Below are 16,827 nucleotides of genomic sequence, written 5' to 3'. Positions count from 1 at the left end.
GAGATTGAGTGCTTGGCTAAGATCATATAGTTACATAATCAAGTAATTGGAGCTCCAAGTTTGGAATTTGTTCTAAAACACCAGAGTTTTGTGAAGTCCTTTTAAATTCTCTTTTAAAGTAGTTAATTCAGATTCTCCAATGCCAGTTTGCAGGTTGTTTTGCAAATACTTGTTTTTGCAGGTAACTTCCTGGGTTCTGGCTACCTCCTATTCTCCTTAGTGTTAGAACCAGAACATGTTATTCTTGTTGTTAGATTTATAGTTTGATTTTTTTTTTTATTACTTCACAATGGTCTTTCCATAGCAACAGAAGTTTTTTTTTTTTTTAAATAACATTTTATTGTGTTTTCAGTGAAAGTTTACACAGCAAGTTAGGTTTCCATTTGACAGTTTCTATACAAATTGTTCGGTGACATTAGTTACATTTTCACAGTGAGTCAACATTCCCTTTAATTGCATTCTGGTTTTTTACTTCCAGTGCACTAATCTCCCTGCTTCCGTATCTTCTCATCTTTGCTTTAGATTAATTTTTGATTTTTGGTCTCATGTAGATTATTTTTTAATGGAGCACCGTACTCATGGGTAATATCCTTTATTTTGTGTGTCAGTTCGTTATTTTTGCCAAAAGGTGGCCTCTGGGGATAGTTTTGGCTCAAGGTTTAAAGAGTATATGGTCATTATTCTCAGGGAGTCCTCTAGTCTCAACTGGTCCAGTAACTCTGGGCATTTTAAGAATTTGAATTCTGTTCTGCATTTTTCTCTCATTCTATCAGGGTCCATCTCTGTGGCCCTGATCAGAACAGTAGGTAGTGGTAGCTGAGTACCATCTAGTTCTTCTGGTCTCAGGGTAGATGAATCTGTGGCTCATTTAGGCTGTCAGACCTATAGACTAGTTTCTTCTTTGAGACTTTGGTTTCTTTCTTTCTCTTTTGTCCTGATGAGTAGAGACCAATAGCTGTGTCTTAGATCAATATAAGTATTTCTGTCACATACTTTAATGATTACGTAGTATTCTATCAATATTTAATTCATTTTAAACAAATGAACAATTAGTTTGTTTCCACTTTGCTGTTATAAAAAAATGCTGAAGTTAACAATCTGGTACATACAGTGTATGATTTTTTACTTTATCCTTATCATAATTTCCTAGAAATAGAATTTCTGGGTTAAAGGATAAAGACAATTAAATTTTCAATATATATTGCCACATTATCCCTTGAAAGGTTGTGCCAATTTCTGTGCTCACAGTTGGTTTGAGTGCTTATTTTTCAATGCCTTCTGTGGCACCAGAGCTAATAATAATAACAAATCTAACACGTTATTAATAGCTTACTTACTGTGTGCCCTGCAGTGTTCTAAGTGCTTTCCATATCTTAGTTTAGTCCTTCATCAACATTATGAAATACGTATTCTTAATATTCTCATTTTACAGAGGTGGTAAATGACCAATGTCACATGGCTAATAAGTGGCAGAGTCAGGATGCTGATCTCGGCAGTTCGGCTTCAGGCTCTGCCTCTTAAACACCACATTATAATGCGTGCTTATCTTATTTTGTTTCAACTTTCCCAAAATTTAAGTAGCCTGATTGTTTAATTAAAAATTTTTTGTTTTTAATTTTTTAAATTGAGATACAATTCACTTAACATAAAATCCACCATTTAAAAGTATACAGTTTCTGTAAAATTTCATTTAAAGCACAATAAAAAAAGGAAAAGAAAATTGTTTAACGAGAAACTAATATTCTGTGTAAACTTTCGCCTAAAGCACAATAAAAAAGAAGGAAAAAAGAGTACACAGTTCAGTAGTTTTTAGTATATTCACTGCTAGAACAACCACCACCAGTATTTAATTCTAAAACATTTCTTTCATCCCATAAAGGAATCCAGTACCTAAAAGCAGTTAGTCCCACTGTTTCTCCTCCCCCAGCCACTGGCAATCACTAATCAGCTTTCTGTCTCTATGGATTTCCCTATTCTAGATATTTCATATACAGTAGATGGAATCATTGGAAACCCTGGTGGCGTAGTGGTTAAGTGCTACAGCTGCTAACCAAGAGGTTGGCAGTTGGAATCCACTAGGCGCTCCTTGGAAACTCTATGGGGCAGTTCTACTCTGTCCTATAGAGTCGCTATACGTCAGAATCGACTCGATGGCAGTGGGTTTGGTTTTTTTGTTTTAGATGGAATCATACAATATGTGGCCTTTTTAGTCTGACTTCTTTCACTTAGCATGATTCCATGTTGTAGCATCCAATTTTTTATCTGATTTTAAGAGTAATACAAGGTCATTGTAAAATCTCAATTCAGAAAAATACTGAATAAAAAAGAACGAATTCCACCAAGAGATAACTGTGGTTCATATTTTGGTATAAGTTTTTTTTACGGGCATTAAAAAATAAGTTGCATCCCATGAGTCAGCATTGAATGAATGGCAACCAATAATAACAATAAACATTTGTTTTATTTATTTATTTTTACTCTGCCCTTAAAACAAAACAAAACAATATATCATGTCAGGAAATCTTGTAGAGGTTTGTCATCATTATGATCTGGGAGAAGGAAATACAGGTTTGCCAGGCTAGTGTCAGAACCCCAGAGATCAGAAGCAGGAGAGAGTATCACAGTTCCAGATATTTGGCATAGTGGTTAAAGAACTAACAAAAAGGTCAGCAGTTTGAATCCACCAGGCGCTCCTTGGAAACCCTATAGGGCAGTTCTACTCTGTCCTATAGGGACGATATGAGTCGGAATGGACTCGATGGCAACAGGGTTGGTTTTTTGGGTTTGGATAGGGCTAGAGAGACCCAGGGCGCCTCTATTACTTGACTTGGGAGCTGGGTCTTTTCTTCCATCTGATCCTGCTGCAGATTGTCCTCCCGGTTACCTTGCCTGAAGCTCCTTGACATGGAGCTGTTTATAATTGAAGCAGGCAGCAGGGAATGATTATAGGTGTGGGGGTAGATGATTGACTGATCAAAGTGTTATTTAACAAAGGGTGGTTTGGCAGTAGTATGCAGAATGGGATGGAAGAATATCAGAGTCAGATAATGGTGAGGCATATGAGAAATTTCTCTTGTTAAATATAGCTTAGAAAAGTTTTAGGCATCTGCTGTTAATGTGTCTTATGTTAACGTAAATTGCTTTTGTTTTTGTATCATAAAATAGTAAACTTAATTTTTTCCCTCATATCCTTACAGTAGAAGATGTAATGTGGTTAATTTAGTAAACATGTTGAAGATAATGTAATTTCTAATTCTTCTGATTTGCAGAGACTGAAATTAACATTCACTAAATCTGTTCCTTGATTTTACCCCAAAATGTCTTTCCACCCATGTGTGTCACCAATGATTTGTCCCAACCTCAGATTGTTTGGAAGTTGAACGTTATGTCTAGGGAAAGAAGGTGAATCTTTGTTGCATACCTATTTGTTCTAGGCACTGCGTTAGTTGCTTTTGAATATATTATCTCATATGATCATTATAATGTCCAAATAAGGTATTATTATTGTAAAAGCTGAAGAATTAGCATGCGAATCTGGTCGTACTTTGTCCATTATGTAGCCAGCTATCTCTGGGGTTGTGTTTGAAATCATGTTGTTGTTGTTTTCCCACATTAAATTTAACTAGTACAGAAACTTGGAAAGGGAAAAAAATCATCCATTGTTCTACCGGTATAACACTATCGCTGTTACCATTTTTTTTTCCTACCTGGATTTTTCATGTTTTTTTAAATTTTTACTTCATAATCATGGTGTATGTGTATAGTTTGTCTTCTGCCTTTTCACTTGACATTCATCAGCATATTTGCATATTGCTACATTATATGCATAACTTCTTTAAATAGCTGTATAATATTCCATAGCTATACCATAATGTTCTGAACCATTTCCTGGTATGGAGTATTTTAAAAATTAAAACTATTTTCCCTCTTTTCAGTACAGATATCGTGGAATTGTCTTATAGGCAGTTGGATACAAGGGCATGGACAAGCTGGACTTGTTTTGGGAGTGAAACCATTTATCAGGGGTCCTGTCAGATTGGATAGGTATGCTTTTATGAAAAATGGCAGGTTTTCCCAAATGCAATTAACTATTAACATCTAGACAATGAATATAAACCCTTAAATATATATTTGTTAACCAATATTTTGAGAGAGGGCCAAGAATTTCTTTGAGAATAGTTGGAGTTTCCTTTTTCCACACTCATAATGCATTGATTGCAAATTCTAGTTTTAATCCCTTTAAAAAGACACTTAGAGACTTGTGGGTGCAGAATTCTAGATTTTTATCTTGCCTAACCCAATGCAACAGCAATTTCTTAAGGAATTCATTTTTTCCAAGTCTTTCCATAGCATTCAATTTAGTTTTCATATAAACAAGGTACTTTCATTTATTTGAAGTGTTGAAATCACATAATTACAGTGACAAGTGCACAGGCTGGGTAGCACATGTAACTGACTCTTTAATTATAAGAGCAACTCCTGGTTGGAGCTAAAATGCTCATGGGTATCCTAGGGAGTGGCCATGCAGCCTTGAGCATTAGCGCCACGGGCATTAGTTGGTATGGTTTACAGAGAATAGAACACACAGATTAATCTGGAGAGTTGATTAAATTGGAGTAAGTTGCAAGAGTACTGTGTGTGTGGACTGGGCAGTGGGAGAAGGAAAATGAATGAGTAAATGACAAGTGGTCAGATAGTCAAGATAGAGTAACAAGCTGGAGGGGGAGGCCAGGAGTGTCAATTGCTGTAGAATGTTCCAGAAAAGAGTTGGAAGATTAAGAAAAAAGCTAATGGATCTTTAGAACAGAAGGTTATATTGACCTTGAAAAGAAGAGTTTTGATAGGATGGAGGACGAAGTCAGGTCAGGCTTACTGAAGGTTAAGGCATTATTAAAGGATGGGCCCACCACTGTGAGCCAGGACTTATAAAAACTGAGAGGTTATGTGTTTACGGTCCCTTTGTTGACATGAGAATTAGCTGTGGTGATGTGTAGAGATCTTGGAGATTGCTGCTTATTTTGACACTTTTTCCTTGTAGTGATTATGCTAGAGAATGAGCGTAAAGTGTTTGGTTTCACCTTTCACAGTAGTTCTCAACTGGGGACAGTTTTCCTCCTAGGATAGTTGGCAATGTCTGGAGACATTTTTGGTTGTCACAATTTGGGGGAATGCTGCTGGCATCTAATGGGTAGAGCCCAGGGATGCTGCTTCATATCCTGCAATGCACAGGAAGCAGCCCACAATTTTAAAGAATTAAGTGGCCCAAACTGTCAATAGTGCTGAGGCTGAGAAACCCCAAATTCTATCGGAACATCCTGTGAAGTTTTCTGTTCACTTTTGGCTCTCCATAAATGTTAGCTGACGCATGAGAACTCCAGAATTACCTTATAGAAGAAGGGTAGAAAATGCATATCATCGTGGAGGGATGGTCAGTCTCATTTTGAACTCCCACCTGAACCTGTTTAGTGGTGTCAGAAGGTGGGGATTTTGGCAGCTGAAGTTCATAGTAAGTAGGATTCCTTCCTCTGGTGTGTATTATTTCCCAGCTTTGAAATGTTAATGAAAATTGAGGTAAGTTTTACATTTAGAGTACTGTATGGTAGGCTGATTTGTAACCACAGCAGAATATTTTTATTTTGAGCCACTCGGTGTTTCTTTGTGTAAAATATTTCTACTTGGAGAATTGATTTTTTGAGGGCCTTAGTAAATGGCTCATCATCCATTTTGCTGAATTTCCATTTTGGGCTCAGTAAGGCAGGTGTGTAATTACCATCATCATTGACAGGTAGTAGAGTGACCTCTTGATGCTGAGCACTGTACAGAATACATAAAAAGGAAGAACATTTAGCAAGATGAGCCAAAATTAGATTCCTTCTCTACAGAGTTTGAGCTAAGGCAGTGGTTCTCTGTGCACCAGGAAATCATGAGCTTCTTGATAAATTTATCATGTGAACTGTGATGTAGCACAAAATTATTTACGGCTTTTGTTTAGATATGTTTATCTTAACTAAATTTACTTGCAGTCCTATCAGGATTATGTTTTTAATTGCTCGTATTAGAGACTCGACCAGTAGTTGGCTTAAATCATAAGGGCTTTATTTATATATTTATTTATTTCCTATAACAGCGAGTCTGGAGGGATGAAATCCAGGGTAGGTCTGTCTTTCTGCTCTCTTGCTACTGTCTTTACACTCTGCTGTCTTTAGCTTGTGGCCTTCATTTTCATGCATATAAGATGGCTGCTACATCCTTAGGCAGGAAAATGAATGCAAGAATGAAGAAGTGACAGTGCCTATGTTTGAACTATGGCGCAAAACAAGGGAGGCTGGAAAATACACGTCATTCAGCTAGCACCTTGCCTCCCTGAACAAAATTGGGATTCTCTTACTGGGTAAGAAGGGAAGAATGGATACAATGTTGGCAATTAGCAGTGATTACCACAATAACCCTGGTAGTGTAGTGGTTAAGTACTACAGCTGCTAACCAGGAGGTTGGCAGTTCGTAATCCACCAGGTGCCCCTTGGAAACTCTATGGGCAGTTCTACCCTGTACTATAGGGTTGCTATGAGTCAGAATTGACGCAGTGGGTTTAATTTTGGTTTACCACAGTAACAAAACAATTTAAGATGTACATTCATAAGCTAGTGACATTCATAACCTTGTGTCCTCTTAAAACAGTCAAACTGAGCATGATTAGCTGTTGAGATTTGTTTATAAATTTCTTTATTTATCTCTTAACATTAGTTTTGTTGATAGCTAACAAGGAAGCAATCTCATATTGATGGCCTAAGAAATATAAATTTAAAAACAACCTTAAAATTGAGAAAATTCTTTCTGTTGATTTTTTTTTTTCCTTGCAATGAAGGAATGAAATAGTTATTTGATTTTAATGAAGGCACACCCTAGTGTAGGACACCAGTTTTCCGAAGGAACGTAGTTTGGGAACCATTGTATCTACTACTACCGTTTGCTACTGTTTGTATATACTATTAAATTATTTGTGTGTCTCCTTTCACTTCTGTCGTTTATATAGATAAAAACATTCTCTTTTCTTCTTCATCTGTTAATATTACGTATTGTGGGCAACTAGCATTATTTTTAAATGTCTTTTCCAAATTCTCTACAGTGATACTATATAGTTTTATAATCAGAAAAACAAAATCTTACTTAATTTTCAAGTTCTTTGTATGTCTTGCCTTCTCTGACACTGCACCCTACACTTCAAATCCATTTTTAAATCCTACTTCTTGAAACTCCTGGAGTAGGCATAGCCTGTACAACACAATTTATCCCTCAATTATAGACTAAATTGAATTCTTCACTAATTGTTCCATATGCTAGCAAGATTATAACCCCCCGTTAGGTACTTTTCTATATCCCAAAGTCTTACCATAGTATTAGATACATAAACCCAAACCAAACCCATCGCTTCTGATTCTGACTCATAGCGACCCTATAAAACCCTAAAATTCGGATACGTAGTGACTCTACAGAACCAACCAAACCTGTTGCTGTCGAGTCAGTTCTGACTCATGGCAACCCTATAGAACAGAGTAGAACTGGCCCATAGAGTTTCCAAGGAGCATCTGGTGGATTTGAACGCCTTACCTTTTGGTTAGCAGCCAAGTTCTTAACCACTACGCCACCAGGGCTCCGACCCTGTAGTAAAAACCCTTAATATCGCTTCCTGATCAACTGAATTATCACCATTAAAGCAGATACTCATGAAAATAACATAGATTTGATAGAAAGATAGGCATAAAATATGACTAATAACTAGTGAAATCGAAATTTCATGATTTTTACCCTCACCTATTAACGCAGAACCTCTAGCTCCCTCTTAATGCCCCCTTCTCTCCAAAGGGTGTTTCTTGTGGCTTCTCTAAAATATTCTGGCAACTGCCACATGGCACCTGTCTTTTTCTTCCTTTGACGTGTGCTGCCCCTGCAGTTGCGCATCACTTCCTCCTGCCAGATTTCAGAGGCTTAGCTTCTTGCCTGGCACGGCTCCCACCTTCTTGGCCTTGTACTGTCCTGCCAGGTGTGCTTCTTCTGCTGATATGCTCCGTGGTTGAGGTGCCAAACAGGCATGACCTCTTTCTTCCTCTCTGTTGTATCTTGTCATGTGGGCATTAGAGAGCAGGGCTTTTTGCATCTCATTGCTTCAGAATTTTTAGTGAAAGCCATTCTTTCAGGTTTTCTTTTTTGTTTGTTTTGTTTTTATCATAGTCCTTCTGTCTCTGTTGTGATGAGCTCTTGGGGCTGGGCTGGGGGATAGTCCAAGTGATAGACACCACATTGTGCTTGGGATCACTCCTGTTAAGGCTTTGTATATTGGGCCAGGCTTTTCTGCCTCACTTTAGTAAGGATGATTGTTCTCCCCAAATGTTCCTTAGTCCCTCATGCAAACAGATGCCCTAACAAGTTTAGGTTACCAGACGTTGTGAGTCTGAGTGGTAGGGATGGTTTAGGTTCTACCTTAGTCTTTCACCATACAAAAAAAAAACAAACAAAAAACAGGTAGAACATATTATAGCTCAAAATAATCTCAAGCCAAGGTAGCAAGTGGCAACTTAGAGCATGACCTTGACCCACAGATAAAATAAAAACTTATCCTTGTGGTTTTTTAAAAAAGATATGAAATGATATTATAAACCAGTTGCTGTTGAGTTGGTTCCAACTCATGGCGACCCCGTGTGTGTCAGAGTAGAAATGTGCTCCATATGGTTTTCAGTGGCTGATTTTTTGGCTGTAGATTGCCAGGCCTTTCTTCTAAGGCACTTCTGGGTAAACTTGAACCTGCAACCTTTTAATTAGCAGCTGAGTGTGTTAACCATTTGCAACTACCAGTGACTTCCATTGTATTATAGATAATAAAAGCCAGTGTGAACTTTAAGGCTACAAGAAAAGAAAGAGGAGAAATGCACTAAATTTTATTTGCCAGATTGTGCAGTTTTTATTTCTGTGCCTCTAAGCTTGTTTAGGAAGGCCTGGTGGCATGGTGGTTAAGTGCTATGGCTGCTAACCAAAGGGTCGGCAGTTCAGGTACACAAGGTGCTCCTTGGAACCTCTGTGGGGCCGTCCTACTCTGTCCTGTAGCGTGGCTCTGAGTCGGAATCGACGGCAACGTGTTTGGTTTTTTTTTTTGGCTTAAACTCGTTTAAGCGTATAGTTGAGCTAAGATATTATGTATTTTAACCCTCTTTTCCTGGGTGGTTCTTTGTTAGTATTTAGTTATCTTCCTTGCATCTTAAGATGTGTATTTGACAGTAATTAGAACTAGACCTTGTGCAAATTCCCAGCAGAGGGGTAGATAGATAGAATAAAAACTCTACACTTAGAATTGAACCTCAAGAGCTAAAGCAAATGATCAAAGTGGAAAGAAAAATTAAGCAAAAAGTGGGGGATGAGGAGAACCAAGAACATAAAACCTCCACAGCTGGGGTGAGAAGGGATTAGAAGATGGTCATTGATGCTTATAATAATTTCTGAAAAAGTAAAAACAACAAAACAGCTATATTGGTTTCCTCTTAAGTTTTCGCTCATGTCTTTTTTGGTGTGTGTATGCGTATACTTCAGAGGAATCCAATTTTGTGCATCTGAGATCCATTTCAGGAAAAGAAAAAAAGTGTTTTGGATGGCCAATATAGGAGTAGGAGGGAGACCCAAGACACCATCACCGAGCAGTGAGAACAAATAGGGCAGAGAGAGGCAATGAAATATCACCCAGAACTGATATAACTAGACATGTAACCTCCTTGACTCAGTCCACCAAGTCCTGCTTTGAAATATAGAAATAGAAAACAACCAGGGATGGGAGATTGCCTGAAGAAGTGCTTCTTGATGTTTGCCAAGACCTCATGATGATCTTGGAATAGACTTAGAGATGCAAGAGACCTTGCATCATCTCAGAAGATGGGGAGTCTGAGGCCTAAGGAGGTGGATTGCTCTTCACAGAGTGACTCAACTATTAAGTGACAGAGTTGGAAGTTAACTTGGTCCTCTCTGCCCCCAGATTCACGTGTTCACTACTGCTTTGGGATTTTTTTTTTTTAAGTCATTTGTTGTTTGGATAGGTGCATTTGTTCTAGCTCCCATTCCCAATAGGGAAGATATGAGAAGTGTATTGCAGTGGCTTTCACTCAATCCTATGTGATTGGCAGCTTTATTTAGCACGAACCTTGAAGCAATTTGTTTGATTCCTTAGAAAGCCTAATTTGATGCTTCCAGAGCAATAGAGCAGGAGCAAAATGACCACAGAATATTAGTACAGTTGATTGATTGTGCTTCCAGTGGTAGAGTAAAATTAAATCAGTCATTAAAAATCTTACATGTAGTAAGATTTAGAATCTCTTTGTCATGGATTGAATTATGTCCCCCCCCCAAAAAAAAATTTGTGTATCGACTTGTTTAGGCCATGTGTGATTGTCCTCCATTTTGTGATTGTAATTTTTATGTTGAGAGGATTAGGGTGGGATTGTAATTCCACCCTTACTCAGGTCACTTCCCTGATCGAAGGTAAAGGAAGTTTCCCTGAGGTGTGACCTGCACCACTTTTTCTCTCTCAAGAGACAAAAGGAAAGGGAAGCAAGCAGAGAGTTGGGGACCTCATACCACCAAGAAAGCAGCACCAGGGGGAGAGTGCATCCTTTGGACATGGGGTCCCTGAGCCTGAGAAGCTCCTTGACCAGGGGAAGGCTTCCTCCAGAGCCAACAGAGAGAGAAAGCCTTCCCCTGGAGCCAACACCCTGAATTTGGACTTGTAACCTACTAGACTGCGAGAAAATAAATTTCTCTTTGTTAAAGCCATCCATTTGTAGTATTTCTGTTATGGCAGCACTGGGTAACTAAGACACTCTTTCATTCTGTCCACTTAAATGCTCCATGTATATATATTATGCAATTCAAATTCACTTTATAATTATTTTGTATTGAAAGTAGTTTGTCTGAAGTGAATATGATCACCCAAAATTTATTCTGGGTATCAAAATGATTAAGATTTCTTTTAGTTATTCATATCCATGTTATCCTTAAGAAGTAACTTGAATCACTAGAAAAAAAAATACTAAGTAAGACAATAGTAAGAAAAGTGTCTTAAGGTCTTGGCAGGCCAAAGTAGAAAAATTGCATAGATTTATCTTTAGGAATTATGTTAAATCCTGAAATTTTGAGTTTTGGTTTGGCATCAGTTACTTTTAGGCATATTATGCACAATTCTCTTTGAGATTTTGTGCCCTAGAGAGCTTGCTGTATACATTTTAAGTGTTTTCCTTTTATTTATGTATGTACATTCAGATAAAAAAGCTGTATGTATATGAAACAGTTTTTCCTCTTTTACAGAATTAAATGTGAGGGAGTCTGATGTAAGAGTTTGTGACGAATCATCATGTAAATACGGAGGTGTCTGTAAAGAAGATGGAGATGGTTTGAAATGTGCATGCCAATTTCAGGTGAGGAAACCAAATGTACATATTTTTTAATGTTTTAAATTTTATAATTCTGCATTGTTCAAGCTTAAAACACTGGAACTCCGTGAGGAACTTAGATGCACAGTCCACCAATTCTTTTTTGTCTGATGTAGTCCTATTATTAGTACTTTCATGCTTCATTCCTGAACTTGAGAGGATACATTGGTGATAATAGGTGTGAAGATGCTTTGAAAAAACATTAACAAACATAAGGTTTTATTGTCACTGAAAGGAAATAAGGTATTGTTTGCAGTAGAATCTGTTATTTGAAATGTTGTCATTTTTTTCTTTATTTCTCCTGGTCTGTCTCTCCCTTCCACTTTACTAGGCCAAAGGATAAGAATGAATTGAAATCTCAGGTTCGGTGAACGCTAGGGATAGACTAGAAAAGGGAACCCCAGGCTAGGAGTGTTTCTGAATATCTTTCCTTTTCATATGCTGTTTTAGTTGCAATTCTGTTGCCTAAAAAAATGTAAAATAAAGAAAGCAAAGTATGTTACATTCAGTTCTTCCTTTTTGTTTATTTTCTGTGATTAAATTATAATCTGGCTTCAGGATATTTCTCACAAGATGGTCCTCAGTTCAGGGTTTGAAATGAGACAAAGAAGGGAACATAATTTTTTCACCCATGGATTTTGTTCTAAACTTATCTACCATTTTGAAACTTAAGGGGAGGAAAGGGTACAGAAATCAGGAATAAAAGTATAAGAGTCAGTATTTCTGGTAAGCTTATGACCTCAGGCAAATTTATATATGATCTCAGGTAAATTTCTCTGCATCAGTATTCCATCTGTAAGGAGAAGGCAGTGGAATGAGAATCCAGATCAGAAAGATAATTTGCATATGAAAACCGTTTGAAAATTATAAACCATCATGTTTTTATTTTAATTAAAAAAAGTGGAGAGTTTAGGTAAAGGAGGGAGGATATGTGGGTGTACTCTTGTCCATCATGTCACGTTCTTTACAGTCAAAAGAGACTTTACAGATCAATTACCTAGAGTGATAGGAGAATTTCTCTTTGGCAGTTTCATGATAGCCACCTTGGAGGTGGCCGAGCTAACCTTCTGTTCACCCTTGTATGGTTACTTGAATAGGTTGGCTAGTCAATTTTGGCTGGCTGCCATTCCTCCTCAAATCGTCTTAAAAGGAATAGCAACTAACGTGGGCTTCTTTCCTTAAAAAATACCTGTGTACGTACATGGTAGAGGCACTTGTTCGAACAGAACAAGGAGATAACTATGTGGTATAAAATCAGGAAAGGTGTGCATCAGGGTTGTATCCTTTCACCACACTTATTCAGTTTGTACGCTGAGAAGCTGGACTTCATGAAGAAGATCTAGGCATCAGAATTGGAGTAAGACTCTAACAACCTGCTATATGTATATGACACAGTCTCACTTGGAGCAAGCGAAGAGAACTTGAAGCACTTACTGATGAAGATCAAAGACTATAGCTTTCAGTATGGATTATACCTCAACATAAAGAGAACAAAAATCTGCACAATTGGACCAGCAAGCAGCGTCATGATAAACGGAGAGAATACCGAAGTTGTCAAGGACTTTATTTGATTTGGATCCACAGCCAGTGCCCTTGGAAACAGCAGTCAAGAAATCAAATGACATACTGCTTTGGGAAAATTGCTGCCAAAGATCTCTTTGAAGTGTTAAAAAGCAAAGATGTTACTTTGAAGACTAAGGTGCACCTGACCCAAGCTGTAGTATTTTCTTTTGCCTCATGTATCTGTGAAAGCTGAATAATGAATAAGAAAGATCAAAGAAGAATTGGTGTCTTTGAATTATGGTGTTGGCAAACAATATTGAACATACCATGTACTGCCAGAAGAACAAACAAATCTGTCCTGGTGAAATACAGCCAGAATGCTCCTTAGAGTCGTGGTTGGCAAGACTTTGTCTCACATACTTAGGACATGTTATTAGGAGAGATCAGTCCCTGGAGAAGGACATCATGCTTGGTAAAGTAGAGGGTCAACGAAAAGAGGAAGACCTTCAACAAGAAGGATTGACACAGTGGCTGAAATAGTAGTCTCAAGCATAGCAACGATTGTGAGGATGCCGCAAAACCAGGCAGTGTTTCATTCTGTTTTACACAGAGTCATTATGAGTCGAAACGGACTCCACGGCACCTAACAACAACAACATGTGGTAGATACTAAGCCCTCATGAACCCTTCATACTTCAGTTCAGCCAGCACCATGAATAACTGCTTAGAAAGAAAATTACAAGAAACTTTTCTTTTGGGAGGAACAAAACAGATTTAAGGTCCTCCTTTCTTCGGCCTGTTGTGACCTACTTGGTTGCATGTCTGGCTTTGTTGTGCTCCTCTGTTTGATTTCTAGTTTCTTTCTACTCCTTGGGTCCAGTTTTATCCCCAGGGCTTGTCTATCATTTTTAGCTCTCTTAGCCAGGGTTCTCTAGAGAAACAGAACAGTGAGATATATGTGCACATATATATATAGATTTACTTCAGGAGATTGGCTCGTGTGGCTGTGGGAACTGGCTAGTCTAAAATCCATAGGTCAGCAGCAGGCTAGAGACTTCTGCAGGTCCATGCCTCACGATCTGTAGATCAGGTGTTGGGAAGAGTTTGGAGATAAGAGAGAGAACAAGTTCTTTCAAAATATTTATAGTCTGGAGGCAGACCACACACTAAGGAAACCCCTTTCAACTGATTGGTTGATTGATTATATTACATTAGATTATGGAAGATGATTATATTGCATTAGGTTGCATCATGGAGCAGCAACTAGTCTCATGTTTGGCCAAGCTCCTAGGAACCATAGCCTAGCCAAGTTGACACATCAAATTAACTGTCACACTAGCTTAATTTACCTAAGTACTTTGTAGTCAAACTGCTAAAAATGGAAAATAAAAAGAAAAATCTTAAATGTGTTCCTTGTAGAGAGAGTAGAGCTAAGAAAAACTGTAATATTTGGTGTGTCACTGTAATGCTACCAAGGAACCCTGGTGGTGCAGTGGTTAAAAGTGCTTGACTGCTAACCCAAAGGTCAGAAGGGTGGTGGTTTGAACCCACTAGCCTGCTCCATGGAAGAAGGATGTGTCCGTCTGCTTCCATAAAGGTTTACAGCCTTGAAAACCTTATAGGGCAGTTCTGTCCTGTAGGGTCGCTATGAGTCAGAGTTGACTCAACATCAGTGAGTTTGGTGCGGGTTTGTAATGCCACCTGTATTGGTTATCTGTTACTAAGTAACAAATTACACCAAAATTTTGGCTTTAAACAATAAACATTAACTCACAGTTTCTTTGAACTGAGAATCTGCGTGTGAATTAACTGGGTGCCTCTAATTCAAGCTCTCATAAGGCTGCAGTCAAGGTGTTGACTGGGGCTGCTGTCCTCTCAAGGCTCAACTAGGCGAGGATCTTCTAAGCTTACTTATGTGGCTTTTGTCAGGCTTCTGGTCCTTGCTGCCTGTTGATATCAGTTATTTGCCATGTGGACCTTTCTATAGGGCTATGCTACTCACAACATGGCAGCTGGCTTTACCCAGAATGAGATGAGAAGCTGGTGGTCGTTTGTTTTCTTCTTGTATGTAATGTCTCTGGCTGTTTTCAAGTTTTTCTCTTTATCTTTGGGTTTTAGCAGTTTGACTATGAAGTGCTTAGGTATGGCTTTCTTTTATCTTGCTTGAGGCTGGCTGAATTTCTTAAATCTGTAAATGTATACCATTATTTTAATATGGAAAATACTTGGTCATTACTTAAAAAAAAATTTTTTTCTGCCATTGTCTCTTTAATCTGGGACTTCAGTGGCATATATTAGACATTTTGATATTATCTATAGGTCCCTGAGGCTCTGTTCACTTTTTTTTCCCAATTTTTTTCTTTCTGTTCTTCACTATGGATAACTTTTATTCATCTATCTCAGATTCACTAACCCTTTCTTCTGTCATCTCCATTCTGTCCATCCAGTGAGTCCTTGAGATATTTGTAGAATTTATAGTTTCTGTAATTTTCTGTGATTTCCTATCTTTTCATTCATAGCAAACATACTTTCCTTGACCATAGATATTATTGCTGCATTAAAATCTTTGCTGTTTTCAACATCTGGAACATTTTGGAGATTGTTTCTGTTGATTGTCTTTTTGAGAAAGGATCATGTTTTACTGTTTCTACATATTAATTTTGAATTTATTCTACACATTGTGAGTGATATGTTTTAGAGTGTTTGAATTCTGTTACGTTCCTTTGAAGAATATTTTTATTTTTAAATTGGCTGAACTCAAACTGCAGGCTGTTTTCCCAGTGGTGATGGCAACACAAATATCAGTTCATTTCTTTTAGCCTTTTTTTAGATGGGCTGGCTATGTGGAGTTGGCCCACACGTGTATGATTCAGGGGTCAGCCAGAATTTGGTCTCAGTTTGTACAAAGAACCTGGGACTCTCCTTTGAGTCTACTCTTTTGGGGATTTTCTGTCTTACTTTCCAGTGACTGTGTTTGCCCTGAACTCTGTCCTCTGGTTTTTCAAGCTGGAAAGAGGACAGGTTGTGATTGAGTTTTAGCCACCTTGCATCTTACAGATGTCTTATTATTTCCCTACATTAAGTCCCTTGATGTGGAATTGTTGGGCCAATGGGATGCTTATGTATAGATTAACACTCTCACCAACAAGAGTATAGCAGACAGCCTGTTTCTCTTCAGTTGATTGGTGGTAGATTTTGTCAGTCCTTTTAAATTTTCACCTCTGATAGGTGCAAAAAAAAAAAGTTTTTATTTGTATTTGATTACTAGGGAAATTGAAAAAAATGCCGTACATTTGACCATTTTTATTTATTTTGTGAATTAATGTTTCATATTTTCCATATTCTAGAATATTTTCTTTTTCCAATGTGTTGATTTGTAAAAATATATGTACGAATATGTGCACAATTACATATGCATGCACTATGCTGAACACTGTTCTAAGAATTTCATATCCATTAACTCATAAACTTTCATGAGAACCCATGTTGTAGGTACTGTTCTGATGTTTTTAAAAAGAGTAACTTGAACAGGACGAGATATATAATGAACAGTGTCTTCCTTCTACTTCAGCCCCCAGTTGCTCTTCTAAGAGGCAACATCTGTTAGTGACTTCTGGTATTTCCTTCCAGAAATATACTATCTGTGTATAAAAATATATATGTTTTAATTCCCTTTTAAAGTACATAAATCACTTAATAGTATTTTTCTTAGAGATTGTTCTTTTTCAGTTTACGCATATGAATTACCAAAATGATTCTGTATTTTAAGGAAATTATCCTATTGTCATTTTCATTTTGTTTATATATTTTTAATATAAGAAGTGTTAAATTTTGATGTCATGTTCATCGGTTTCTGTCT

At 37.6% G+C, this 16,827-nt stretch overlaps 1 protein-coding gene across 1 annotated transcript in view; it reads left to right on the top strand.

The window, feature by feature from the left end:
* The window catches only part of LOC100670508 (myb/SANT-like DNA-binding domain-containing protein 3), a 164,479-nt gene that overhangs the window by 78,219 nt on the left and 69,433 nt on the right, over nucleotides 1–16,827 (top strand). Inside the window, exon 3 of the mRNA XM_023545094.2 lies at nucleotides 11,341–11,450. Within this exon, the coding sequence (XP_023400862.1) occupies nucleotides 11,341–11,450 (110 nt within the window). The remainder of the gene's footprint in view (nucleotides 1–11,340; nucleotides 11,451–16,827) is intronic.

This window comes from Loxodonta africana, chromosome 9 (assembly GCF_030014295.1).
Source record: "Loxodonta africana isolate mLoxAfr1 chromosome 9, mLoxAfr1.hap2, whole genome shotgun sequence".
Classification (NCBI taxonomy): Eukaryota; Metazoa; Chordata; class Mammalia; order Proboscidea; family Elephantidae; genus Loxodonta; species Loxodonta africana.
The sequence above is the reverse complement of the archived record's forward strand: the minus strand, read 5'-3'. Positions and strand labels throughout refer to the sequence as shown.